We start from the raw sequence: 12,597 nt of genomic DNA, 5'->3' as shown, positions 1-12,597 counted from the left end.
CCAAAGCCATCCAAAAGCAGAGGTGTTTTTTTATTTGAATGCAGGGAAAGCCTGGTCGAAAAGGTTATGCAGGTGAACCGGGACCAGAAGGCCTGAAGGTAGGGTTGACTTTTTTCTGAATTTATTGTTGTAAATATATATAAAGTATTTATTGTATAGCTAATACTAGGTTCACAGATGAAAACTGAAAGCTAGTAAAAAATATATCAATTTTTATTTTTATTTATTGTTCCTTTTTTCAAAAAACTGAAACTCAAAGCGACTTACAAAAATGAGCATTCAGAACAAGGATAAATCAACCAAAAATTCTTTCTCTCGCTTCCCACTCTCTCTGATTCAACTTCACCCCAACATACCCAAGGATGAGCAGAAGACCTTCTCTTCTCCAGCAGCCTTTCCTATCTCCACCACCATTTTCAGTATGCCCCTTGATCCACCCAAGAGGCTTTTTGGGATGTAATGAGCACCTGAGGGAGAAGATGATAGGAAATTTCCCTTCTGTGGCTCCAAGCCATAAGCTCCAAGTGTGAAGGACTTTGTGCACTTGTTGGCCACCCCTTCCCTGCCCATAAAACACACAGCAGTGTCTACTCTTATCAAGAAAGTCCAAATGGTGAAGCCACCCATAATTAAGAGACCATAGTCAGCAGGAACAAATCATATAATCGTAGAATTGTTCAGTTGGAAGGGACCCCAAGGGTCATCACCCATGGCAATGCATGAATCCTGCCCACAGATGTCCCTTTGTGTCACTCTAGCCCACCCCAGCAAGCTTTGGGTTGAGGGTTAATATGATGAAATGTTTAAGGCAGGGGATTGCTTGTATTGCTTTGGCTGTCCCCAACCCAGGACTTCAAGGCAGGCAACCATTTGCCAATTATTCTACCCTATGCAGACCAGCAAACCACTATCTAGACCACTTTGAGTAAAAAGAACTTCACCACTTCTCAAAAATATACAGGCTTCGGCTGTGGCAGGTGTCTAAGAGAAGAACATATTGATGCCCACAAGAGATGCCATTGTAGATCTGACCTGGTGCATTGATGGTGTACTTTAAAAAAAAGAAGAAAAAAAGGTGTCCCTAGACATGGTGGAACATAGGTAGGGGAAAATCTGCCCAATACGCTTGGTTTTTTAGTGGTTTATGGGTCATCAAAATTACCTCTGCTTGAACCTGGAATGTAGTTGGGAGTCAGGTTGGGAACGATGGTGCAGTCTGCTCCTTATGACCAACTCCTTCAGGAGGCTAGTCATTTTGCACCAGTTGAAGCCTCTGAATGTCTCTGAAAGCTTCCCCACAAATGACCTTACAGTTTTACCTGGAATAGGTATATTGAAGGTGCACATAGGCCTGTTTGTGAGTAGCGTCTGGTGTGGCGCAGTGTGTGTTCGTTCACCTATGGGCCGTGGAAGACGGAGTGAAAAGGCCTCCTGCCAAGTGCACAATTGCATCAGTTTTTGAGTAACATGTATGCATTACTTCTTCCTGAGCTAATCAGCCTCATCTGACAAATAATCAATAAATATATTGTGCTTTTAAAAAGGGGCTCTGGCCAAGTAACATTATTACAAAATGCAAAATATAGCCAATTTATTTTAGCATGGCAAACCTGTACTGGAAAGGCAAAATAATAATAATAATAATTCTGTGCATTGATAAAACTGCCTTAGGAAGAGGAAATGCACTAAGCTGTTAGAGGTAAGTAAGGATTGAAAACTTCCTCTCTGTTAAAATGAAATTGTGTGCTAAATTACTAAATCAATTTTTAAATTCACAGGGAGAAACAGGAGATCAAGGAATTATTGGGAAAACTGGTGAAACAGTAAGGATAAATTTATGTTTTATTCACAATATGGTATATTTTGTAATGATAGCCAGTGATTTGGAATGGGAAAACTTACAACTTATGATAAATAGTGGTGCTGGGGGCAGGGGAAGAACTTGGCATGTGGCTGCAGTTTTCAGTGGCATCCCAACACCAAGTATATTGTTCCACCCTCAGCAAAAAATTAAACTTTATCAAATAGATTAATATTAATACATTTATTATTTATACCCCGCCCATCTGGCTGGATTTCCCCAGCCACTCTGGGCAGCTTACAGCCTATATAATAATGTAATAAAACATCAAACATTAAAAACTTCCCGATACAGGGCTGCCTTCAGATGTCGTCTAAATAATAAATTCAACCTTCAGCACAGCTGCTTCTGTTGAGATGCTCATTTATCTTTGGGCTGCTCCAAAGTTTGAGCAGGCTGGGTTCCAAATGAAGAAGAAAAACGGAATTAACTTGTGTCTAGACTTTAGCATAGAATATCTAATTAACTATCTCAAATAGGTTTGCATATAGCCTATTAGATAAGCATTCACTTACATTGGTTGCTTTGATTGCAATGCAAATAGCAGCTTAGGAAGAGCAATTTTCTTCTGTTTTCTTAAGAAGTATTAAACTCCTGCTCCCAATCTGCTGCAGTCTCAGTAATTATCAGCCCCTCTCAGGAGCTGCTATTTGTGTTCTTAAAAACCTGCATTTTACATGCAAAGATGCATGCAATATCACATTAATTTGGTTTGTATAAAATGGTACAAAGGTGCTCACTGTTGGTATTAGGACCTCCTTGACATCTTTTCACAGAATCTGTAGGAGCACTTTCTTTCAATAGTTGACCTACAAACCTAACTTCATTGTAGACATGTTCACCTTTATGGTGTCCATAAACAATATCAGTTTTCTTGTTCCCAACAACTCCTACTAAGGGCCCTCAGATCCCCGTAACACTTTCTTACTTCAGATTCTTCCTGTTTCAGCCAAGGGCTGAAGTTTGAAAGGAACCAGGGCCATCTTACCCATAGGCAGTAGGGGTGCGGGGCACTCGGGCACCATGCTCTCAGGGACACCAGGCTGAGAGTTGAGTCCGGGGAAGAGCCCGCCCATCGGTTGGAGGGCCGCAAGAGGCTCTTCTGCTGTGGGCAGCTGCACCGCTAGTTCAGGGGCGACCAAGCCAGTGAGATGCTGAGGCGGCCGGCTGGCTCCGCCCTCCTGCATGCCTGGGACTGGGTAACCGGGGGGGGGGGGGCACCGGGCAGATCTTTGCACCCCTGCGCCGCATATTCTCTGGAAGGAACACAAAACAGAATAATTAGTACTGACTGTGTAATGTGCCTCTGATCCACTGAGGGGAAGGAGCTTGTATTTCTCTGGGGACACAAAAAAAGAAAGAAAGAAAGAAAGAAAGAAAGAAAGAAAGAAAGAAAGTCTTGATTAATTTAAGATTGGGTGGGTATGCTGATTATAGATGCTATTCTGCATTAGCTTTGGTATTGGGGTTTGGAAATAATTAGATCATATTGCATCTTGCTACTCAAGATGAATATCATTATTTGCTCACATTCACTCTATTTCTTCCTTTGTCCACCATAGTGGGCTCTAATGCTATAATTCTGAGAAAAGCAAAATCAAACACATGGGTACTAGACATGCGCAGAGTTTCTAAACCAAGCTTCTTGATAACAGTGTGAAAATGTAGCTTCAAGTGTGGCTCAAAGGAATATATATATATATATATATATACACAAAAACTTAAGCGCATGGCCATGTGCACACAATGAAGTTTACTGAATTTGGATTTTTTTTCAAGTTGCCGTTGATGCTTATGTTTTTCCATAAATAATTTTTAGGGCAATGCCTATATTTCATATGCAATAAAGAGGAGATCTAGTTACAAACTCTAAAAATATTAACACAAGACACTACTAAACATGTTCATCTGCTGGGGCACAGATTTTGCATTGGAGCTAATAAAATATGGAGAAAAGTATTTTAGATGGCATGCCTTGCAATACTTTGAAACAGATGTTGGAGAATATCACCACAAGTGAAATAAATTTTGGAATAGTGGTTACACACAAACACACACATACACTTTATCATTTCATTCTTCAAAATATTGGCAGACATTCATCCCTGCTTCTTGTAAAGACATAGGTAAATATTATTGCCCTTCATTTTACAAATCAAGAATCTGAGGTAGACATTAACCAAGATGAACGGGGAGGTCCAATCCAAAATACCAGTGTGGCATACTATCTGGAAAGAATTAGGGAGAAATTTTCATGGCTTCATTGGTATTCTTTTGTAAGAAACTGTATGCCTTGCAATATAAAGCAAAACGGGGTTAAAGTTTAGCATCTGGTCTGAGCCTGTTTATTGAATCCACTGTAATTAAATTTTACGGATATTTTGTATAGGTAATCCCAAAGTTGTCTCTTGGCCTAGTGGAACTACTGAGCTTTTTTTAAAAAAAACAGCTGTCTCTGTGTTGCATCTCACTCAGTTTGTGGCATTTCAGTGTTTCCTTGAGCTATGTTATGTAGCCTATGTCAGTGATTACAGTTTCCTGGAGCTTTAAAAATAATTCTATGGTGGTTGTTCACAAGGTTCTTAAACTGTGATTCCATATATGACTCAGGGACAATCTGGGACCCCGTCTTCCAGGGCTGCACTCCCATGTGAGTCACATGACCCATGCGAGATTGTGGCCCTCCAAAAACACTTGGGGGGGCACAGTGGCCAAATGCATTTGTTTCGGGGCACCATGTGAGATCACAGCCCTGAAAAAGTGTGTGGGGGAGGGAGAGATTGTGGCCAGAAATTGTGCGAGAGCACGGTGCCCAAAATGGCTGCCATGCTCTCACAATAAAAAAGGGAATCAGGACAGCTGAGGCATATGATTCATGTGCATGAACTGATTGACAGCTATTTCCCAGGGGCTGATGACAAGATTAATCTTGCTAAAATTTGAGAATTTTTCAACAGAATTGAATGTGAAAGTATAACTAAATGAATTGTTTGTTGTAGTTTAGTCGTGTTCGACTCTTTGTGACCCCATGGACCAGAGCACGCCAGGCACTTCTATCTTCCACTGCCTCCCGCAGTTTGGTCAATCTCATGCTGGTAGCTTTGAGAACACTATCCAACCATCTCATCCTCTGTCATCCCCTTCTCCTTGTGCCCTCCATCTTTCCCAACATCAGGGTCTTTTCCAGGGAGTCTTCTCTTCTCACCTCAAGAGAAGAGGTGGCCAAAGTATTGGAGCCTCAGCTTCGGGATCTGTCCTTCCAGTGAGCACTCAGGGCTGATTTCCTTAAGAATGGATAGGTTTGATCTTCTTGCAATCCATGGGACTCTCAAGAGTCTCCTCCATCACCATAATTCAAAAGCATCAATTCTTCGGCGATCAGCCTTCTTTATGGTCCAGCTTTTACTTCCATGCATCACTACTGGGAAAACCATAGCTTTTACTATATGGACTTTTGTTGGCAAGTTGATGTCTCTACTTTTGAATTGTTTAGTTGAGTCTTAAATGTTTGTGCTCTCCTACTAGAGACAAAATAATAGTCATCCCCTTAGGAACACATAGACACTAATACAGAATATTGGAACAGTGGTCCGTAGGATGAAATACAAAGAGAGAGGGATAACTCACTTTAAAATAGAATCCCTGGTTATTTGCTTCCAAACCACAGATATATTTGTGTAACCTTTGTCCCTACTTGCAAATAAGTATTATGTACAGAAGCGGCCTTAATTCCCTCTAAAAATATTAACGATATTGTATACAATGTATGTCAAATGTATTGTTTGTTTGATTTCTTTTCATGAAGCAAAGCTGTATTTACACAATCAAATATATAACCAGACGTATATTTATTGTAAAAACTCATCTTGCAACTTTACTTCATTAGAAATGATCAAATAAATAAACAGCACATTTGGCCTATATGGTGCAGTAGCCCAAAAAGAAAAATGCTTTAAAAAAAACAAAAGTAGGAGTAGTTACAGATAGGTAGCCGTGTTGGTCTGCCATAGTCAAAACAGATACTGAAGAAGTGTGCATGCACACGAAAGCTCATACCAAGAACTGACTTAGTTGGTCTTTAAGGTGCTACTGGAAGGAATTTTTTTTGTTTTAAAAGTAGGAGTAGTGGACTATGGTGAATTGTGTACATAGCACTTAATTGTAAATTTGGACCAAATGTTGCAATTACTGAATTTAAGGAATATTTTTTGAGGTAGATGATAACATAGAATAGTAATGGAAAGAACTTTTTGGCTTTGGTTCAGTATTATCATAAGTGCATAAACTTGACGAATCCATGGACCTGAACAACTGAGCCTCCTCATTCTGTTTATAGCCCTCCTGGCCAAATTCTGTACCAGGTGCAGCTTCCAGACCAAGGGTAGACTGAAATAGTATATTTGGATTTTGAAATCCTTTCTTGGCTTTTATAAGTGATGCATGCATGAATGTGGATGGTATCTATAGTCCCATTGATTGGAGATTATTAGGTCATAATTTTCCCACAGTTTGAACATTTTTATCCTACATTCATGTTGGAGTTCCAAACTGCCCTCCTCTTTATGCAGAAAATACTGCTGGTGGTACTTGTACAGGAATTTTTTTTAATTTTATTATTATTATTATTATTATTATTATTATTATTATTATTATTATTATATTTCTATCCCGCCCACCTGGCTGGGTTTCCCCAGCCACTCTGGGCAGCTTCCAACAGAAGGTTAAAAATACATTAAAACATCAGTCGTTAAAAACTTCCCTAAACAGGGCTGCCTTCAGATGTCTTCTAAATGTCATATACAGTGGTACCTCAGGTTACATACGCTTCAGGTTACATACGCTACAGGTTACACACTTTGCTAACCCAGACATAGTGCTTCAGGTTAAGAACTTTGCTTAAGGATAAGAACATAAATCGGGCTTCGGCGGCGTGGCAGCTAAAGTGGTGCTTCAGGTTAAGAACAGTTTCAGGTTAAGTACGGACCTCTGGAACGAATGAAGTACTTAACCCGAGGTACCACTGTAATTGTTTATTTCTTTAACATCTGATGGGAGGGTGTTCTACAGGGCAGGCGCCACTACCAAGAAGGCCCTCTGCCTGGTTCCCTGTAACTTCACTTCTCGCAGTGAGAGAACCACCGGAAGGCCCTCGATGCTAGACCTCAGAGTCTGGGTTGGACGATGGGGTGGAGACACTCCTTCAGGTATACAGGAATAGTTATACATTTGAATAGAAGATAAATGTATTTAATGCTCCTTATTTGGATTTATGAGTATGAGCAATACAGTGGTACCTTGGGTTACAGACGTTTCAGGTTAAAGACTCCGCTAACCCAGAAATAGTATCTTGGGTTAAGAACTTTGCTTCAGGCTGAGAACAGAAATCACGGGGCAGCAGCAGCAGGAGGCCCCATTAGCTAAAGTGGTACCTCAGGTTAAGAACAGTTTCAGGGTAAGAATGGACCTCCGGAACGTATTAAGTTCTTAAACCGAGGTACCACTGTACTCACAAAAGTAATAAAAACTTGGTAACAATCTCAGTCAGTTTATTACAGTCATAGATCAGTTTAAATCTGATAACAATTTTGCCTGTTAAATTATATCTGAGTTCTAGATGGTCCATTGTTGATGACACTTTTTTAACAAGCTATATTCATCTCCCTGAACTTGTTTAGAAGTTTTAGCAGGGATGTGTAGAAACACACATATATGGTAATAGAAATTCCTGAAGCAATTTAGACAATATGCTCTAAAGCTGTCCAACAATGTCCTCATTACAGGTAGGGAGAATGATTAGATTGATAGCTCTAATGTCTGGGGGGGTTTTCCTGTTACTTGTACAGTTCTTTGTTATGCAGGATCTCCATGTGCCCTTGGCAAACATCAGTTTATACTCCACATTTCCACAGTGGTGGCTTACAACACAGCAAATGAACAATAATGAACATAAAAAATACACACATTAAGAACAATTAGAAGTAATCATAATGTCAGTGAATACAGAAAATCCACACAGAAACAATGGAAATAAGCTAACCAAATTGAACATCTTAAAACTCAACAAGAGAGAGAACAATAGCCAACAAGGAAATAAAATTAGCACATACAAAATAGACGTTGGTTACTGGGGAAACCGGGACGCAGGTGGCGCTGTGGGTTAAAGCCTCAGCGCCTAGGACTTGCCGATCGAAAGGTCGGCGGTTCGAATCCCTGCGGCGGGGTGCGCTCCCGCTGCTCAGTCCCAGCGCCTGCCAACCTAGCAGTTCGAAAGCACCTCCGGGTGCAAGTAGATAAATAGGGACCGCTTACCAGCGGGAAGGTAAACGGTGTTTCCGTGTGCGGCTCTGGCTCGCCAGAGCTGCGATGTCACGCTGGCCACGTGACCCGGAAGTGTCTCCGGACAGCGCTGGCCCCTGGCCTCTTGAGTGAGATGGGAGCACAACCCCAGAGTCTGTCAAGACTGGCCCGTACGGGCAGGGGTACCTTTACCTTTACTGGGGAAACCCAGCCAGATGGGCGGGGTATAAATAACTATTATAATTATTATTATTATTATTATTATTATTATTATTATTATTCCTAAGGGAATAGCATTAAATGTGTGCACAGTTACCTCTCTCTGGTTTTTCCAGAGTGAAAGAGCATCAAGGCAGCTTTATAAAATGGGTATCTGATGTGCTGAAAATCATGACACTTTTGAAGCAGCAGAGAAAAGTTGCGGAAAATTCCACAGGAATAATGGGAATGCCTTGCTAAAATGGGATTTTAACAGGCACAGCTGGCCATAGTTCTTTCCTGTTTGAAGGCTACCCATGTAAGTTGTTTTTGCCACAGTTATTGCTTACAATGAGTCTGCAGACACTTCCAAGCAAGCCAGTATCTTGGTTCCCCCCTCCCTTCATTGTTGTTGTGAGCCTTGGAATGCAACAGGCTTTTTTATATAAGGGGAAGCTAATTTGTTTAAGATCCTTATTAGATCCATGACTTTGAAAGAATAGAATTTAAAACCTGAAGTGGAATTCTGCAGCTTTCCCTGGCTGGTAAGATTAGCCACCTCTTACAGAATCAGCAGATCCCTTTAGACAGCATTTGATTAATTTAATGAGAACTAAAGGAGTTCAGCCAGAGCAGATTTACAATGCTGATGAGACAAAGTGTTTTTTGGGTTGGGGGTTTTTTTTGTGTGTTTTTTTGGAAAGCGATGCCAAGAAAAACATTGGCTTCAGCTACTGAGAAAATTGCCCCTGGATTAGAGGGAGAAAAGTCTCAACTGTGCTGGCATGCACAGTTGAGTTTCAGATTTTTAAATTACTAGTTGGCAGAACTTTGAAACCACATTGTATTACGCACAGACGCATGTAACCTGTCTTGTCCATTGCTGAACATAATCCACTGCATGAATGGCTTTAGACATTTGAAAAAGATGATTGAAAGATGACATTCTTTCACACATGAAAACTTTTGTGACCTACAAAAGCGTTATGTTTCTTGGCTGCCATTATTACTTGGAAACATAACTCATTGCCAAGGGGCGGAGGAAACACCCTCTGAATATTTGATTTATATGGATGTGGGTTCCTCGCAGAGAAGCCCAATATAAAATTCAGTCTGTAGACAGTCAGACCAAGATAGAAAATGTCAGCAGCAGACCAAAGGACCATAAACAGTGCCAGAATGTTGAGCTGTTATCAGAAGGGCAAATAAGAATGTCATGTGAGCATATGAAGCTTCCTATTGATCTCTGCAGCCCAGTACTGCCTTTTCTGATTTGCTCTTTCAAGCCTGAAGCAGTGGCTCTTGCTAACCCAGTGAGTTATTTAAACTGGAGATAAAACCCAGGATCAACCCTGGGATCTTTTGCATTCAAAGCATGTGGTCCGATGCTATAGCATGGGATACCACCAATGCAAAACTGTATTTAAATACATATGTCTGTTGGTAGACAGGTATTCATTACAAGTATATGTATTCTGTTCTAGCAACAAACACAAAGAGGGTAACTAAAACAATGTATGGGAGTTCTGCTAGAAATGATATGCCTGGTTGAGCTATTGCAGGCTCACATTTAAGAAAAAGCATAGCCAATCTTTTTTGTATAGACCTGCCTGCTTGGAAGCTTTGCACTTAACTGCCTCGTTGCTAAACTTGTTTTAGGCCTTGAGGATACCTAATTTATCTAAAAGAGGAAATCATAATTGCCTATGCCCAAAATTAAAAGGAAAATTGAAATTGCTTTAAATGATTGAGGACTTGAAGATGCTGAGTAGAACAAATTCTTCAAACTTTGTAGAAATGCCTCAGGTTTGGAGATAAGGAGCCAAAAAACAGAAGACAAGGCAATAAAACTGCAATATGATCGCAGAAGAACTGGACTGCTAATGTTTCATTAGCACAAGATGTAACTATCTCAGCCAGTTTTCAAAATTAACATCTGTGTTGCAAGAGCTGTGAGTTTATAGCATCACAAGGGTCATAAGTCTCTGAGCCATGCCTTCCAAGGTAACTCACAACAGGAAAAAAGAATTGCAACAAAACACATAGGGGCAGTTCAAATGTGCGGCCTTGTGGTTGAGCACATACCTGTCTATTTGCATCATCTGGAGGAGGAGACAGGAAGCACCTGTTTCCTGGTTTAAACTAACCACAGTTTGTTATGTCTGAACCGGGATCTGTGGTTAGTTTAAACTACAGTTTATTCGAACCAGCCAGGATCACAGACCACAGTGTATCTTGGTTTGTTTAAAGAAACAGGTTAAACCCAGAAGCAAATGCTGGTGACGTCTGCCAGAGAAATGGGGTAATTGCTTGACCTAAAGCTTGATCCTGTCCATTTGTCATATTTCAGTGTTCTGTCCAAACGACATTACATCAGAAACAGGCCTCAACAAATTAAATTTACAATTAAAGCAGCAGGAGCAAATCCAATTTAAAACAGAAGACTTTTTTTTATTTTTTTAATCTCATTAAATGGCTGGAAAAGCAACTGCATTTTTAGCTGACCTTTAAATGCCATCAAAGAGCGTGCTAATGACGCGGACAAGAGAAAGGTGTTTCTCAGACTTGGAACAACTAAGTAGGCCTTGGCTTCACCATCACCTCACCTCAGAACACCAACAAAGAACTGGGCAAGTTTGGGTGAGAATAGGCAATCCTTCAGGTGCCCTCAGCCCAGACCATTTAAGATTTATAGGTAAAAATCAGCACTTTGATCCGTGTCTGAAAAATAAGTGGTAGTCTGTGATGATTTTTTTCAATACTGAAGGTGGCGGGAGAAACTGGAGGAAATGACACTGAGGGAATTAAGCCTAGAGAGCTATATAATTTCTATGTATTAAGTGCCATGTGTTAATTCCTATGGTTGTTCCAGAAATTCAGCCACTCCTCACTTGGAGTGCTTTTCAGGGCTCCTAAAACACTTCCTTGCGGGAGAGGCAAGCTTTTATGAACTCTCCTGAGCAACTCACAGCCTTATTTGGATCAGAGCAATGCCTGGATTAGAGATGGGTGCATTGCTTCCACAAACCCCTTGCTTCTCCCTGCCAGCCCCCAAAGGACCCTTTCCTTCTTTTCCCTTCCTGTAGCTCTTTCCAGGGATTGTGGCAGCAACAGCAGAAAAGGAGACATAGAAGTTCTATTTTCCTTCCTCCTCCCAGCTCTCAACTATTGCTACTACCAAACAAGAACAAAATAAACCAGGAACCCCCACTCTCCCCCCCCCCAAAAAATCCTAGTTGTTTGCGTTTGGGGAGACTTGAACCATCTTTTCATTTGCTTAGGTTGGCTCTGGAAAGAAATGAGAATCCCTGCTTGAGAATCCTTGGCTAATCCTATATTATTTCAAATGCACATTTGAAATGTGGACGCCATGTGGTTCATCTTGCAAAATGTACTTAACCCAGCGGTGGGTTAATGACACAGGTTTTTACCCTGACTCACGAACCTTTGATTTGCTACCCGGTTAAGATTTCACAAGTCAGAAATGTTAACACAAACATCAACCAGACTCAATTCTTTGGGAACTTTTAGAAGGAAAACACACCTTTATAATCATATTCCCAACGTGAGTGAGTTTCTGTGGATCCTGGTGCTCCTGCCACAACATTCTTAGTACTTCAGCTAAGTGGCAGGAAATTGAGTTTGAAGTATGAAGGTGAGGCATCAACCCAAAGACCACACACAAAAATTCCGGCTTGCTAGTCTGATGGAGTGAAGCAGCTCTTACTCTGTGAATTGAGTATTGGGTTTGGTTATAACTCAGTGCCAAATGAACCATGTTCCATCCTGGTTTTGTTAGGTCTGGAAAACTCTACTATCTTCAGATGAAATGCTTGTGGCAAATAGCTACTTTACACAGAAGTACGACCTGTAGTTTGCTTACTCTCTAGAAATTCTGTATATGACTGCTACCTTAATGGGGTTTGTTGGGGTGGGCACTCACATGCATGTTCATTCTTGTGTATTTAAATTTAAAGCAGGCCAATGAGGACTGAGCATGACCAGTAGCCATGAAATGTACCATGGGGTGTTGGAAAAGGAAAAATGGAATGGGGCAACAGTATGGGATGATTGGAATGCCCTTCTTGGAGAGAATGGGTGACTAAAACTCTGAATAGGAGGAAAGATATACTGCAGGCCTTACTAGTAGTTTCATAGGTAGCGATTACAAAAGACTTCAGCTCTCCTTTTGAAAACAATAGGCTGGACAAGATAAGGAGACTCAGATTATATCCAAATAG

At 40.8% G+C, this 12,597-nt stretch overlaps 1 protein-coding gene across 1 annotated transcript in view; it reads left to right on the top strand.

Annotated features, from left to right (window-relative positions):
• COL24A1 (collagen type XXIV alpha 1 chain) overlaps nt 1-12,597 on the top strand; it is a 169,448-nt gene that overhangs the window by 84,706 nt on the left and 72,145 nt on the right. The window contains exons 23-24 of the mRNA XM_083743163.1: nt 45-98; nt 1,779-1,823. Of these exons, the coding sequence (XP_083599289.1) occupies nt 45-98; nt 1,779-1,823 (99 nt within the window). The remainder of the gene's footprint in view (nt 1-44; nt 99-1,778; nt 1,824-12,597) is intronic.

The sequence above is a fragment of the Podarcis gaigeae genome, assembly GCF_964106915.1.
Source record: "Podarcis gaigeae genome assembly, chromosome: 6".
NCBI lineage: Eukaryota > Metazoa > Chordata > Lepidosauria > Squamata > Lacertidae > Podarcis > Podarcis gaigeae.
The sequence above is the reverse complement of the archived record's forward strand: the minus strand, read 5'-3'. Positions and strand labels throughout refer to the sequence as shown.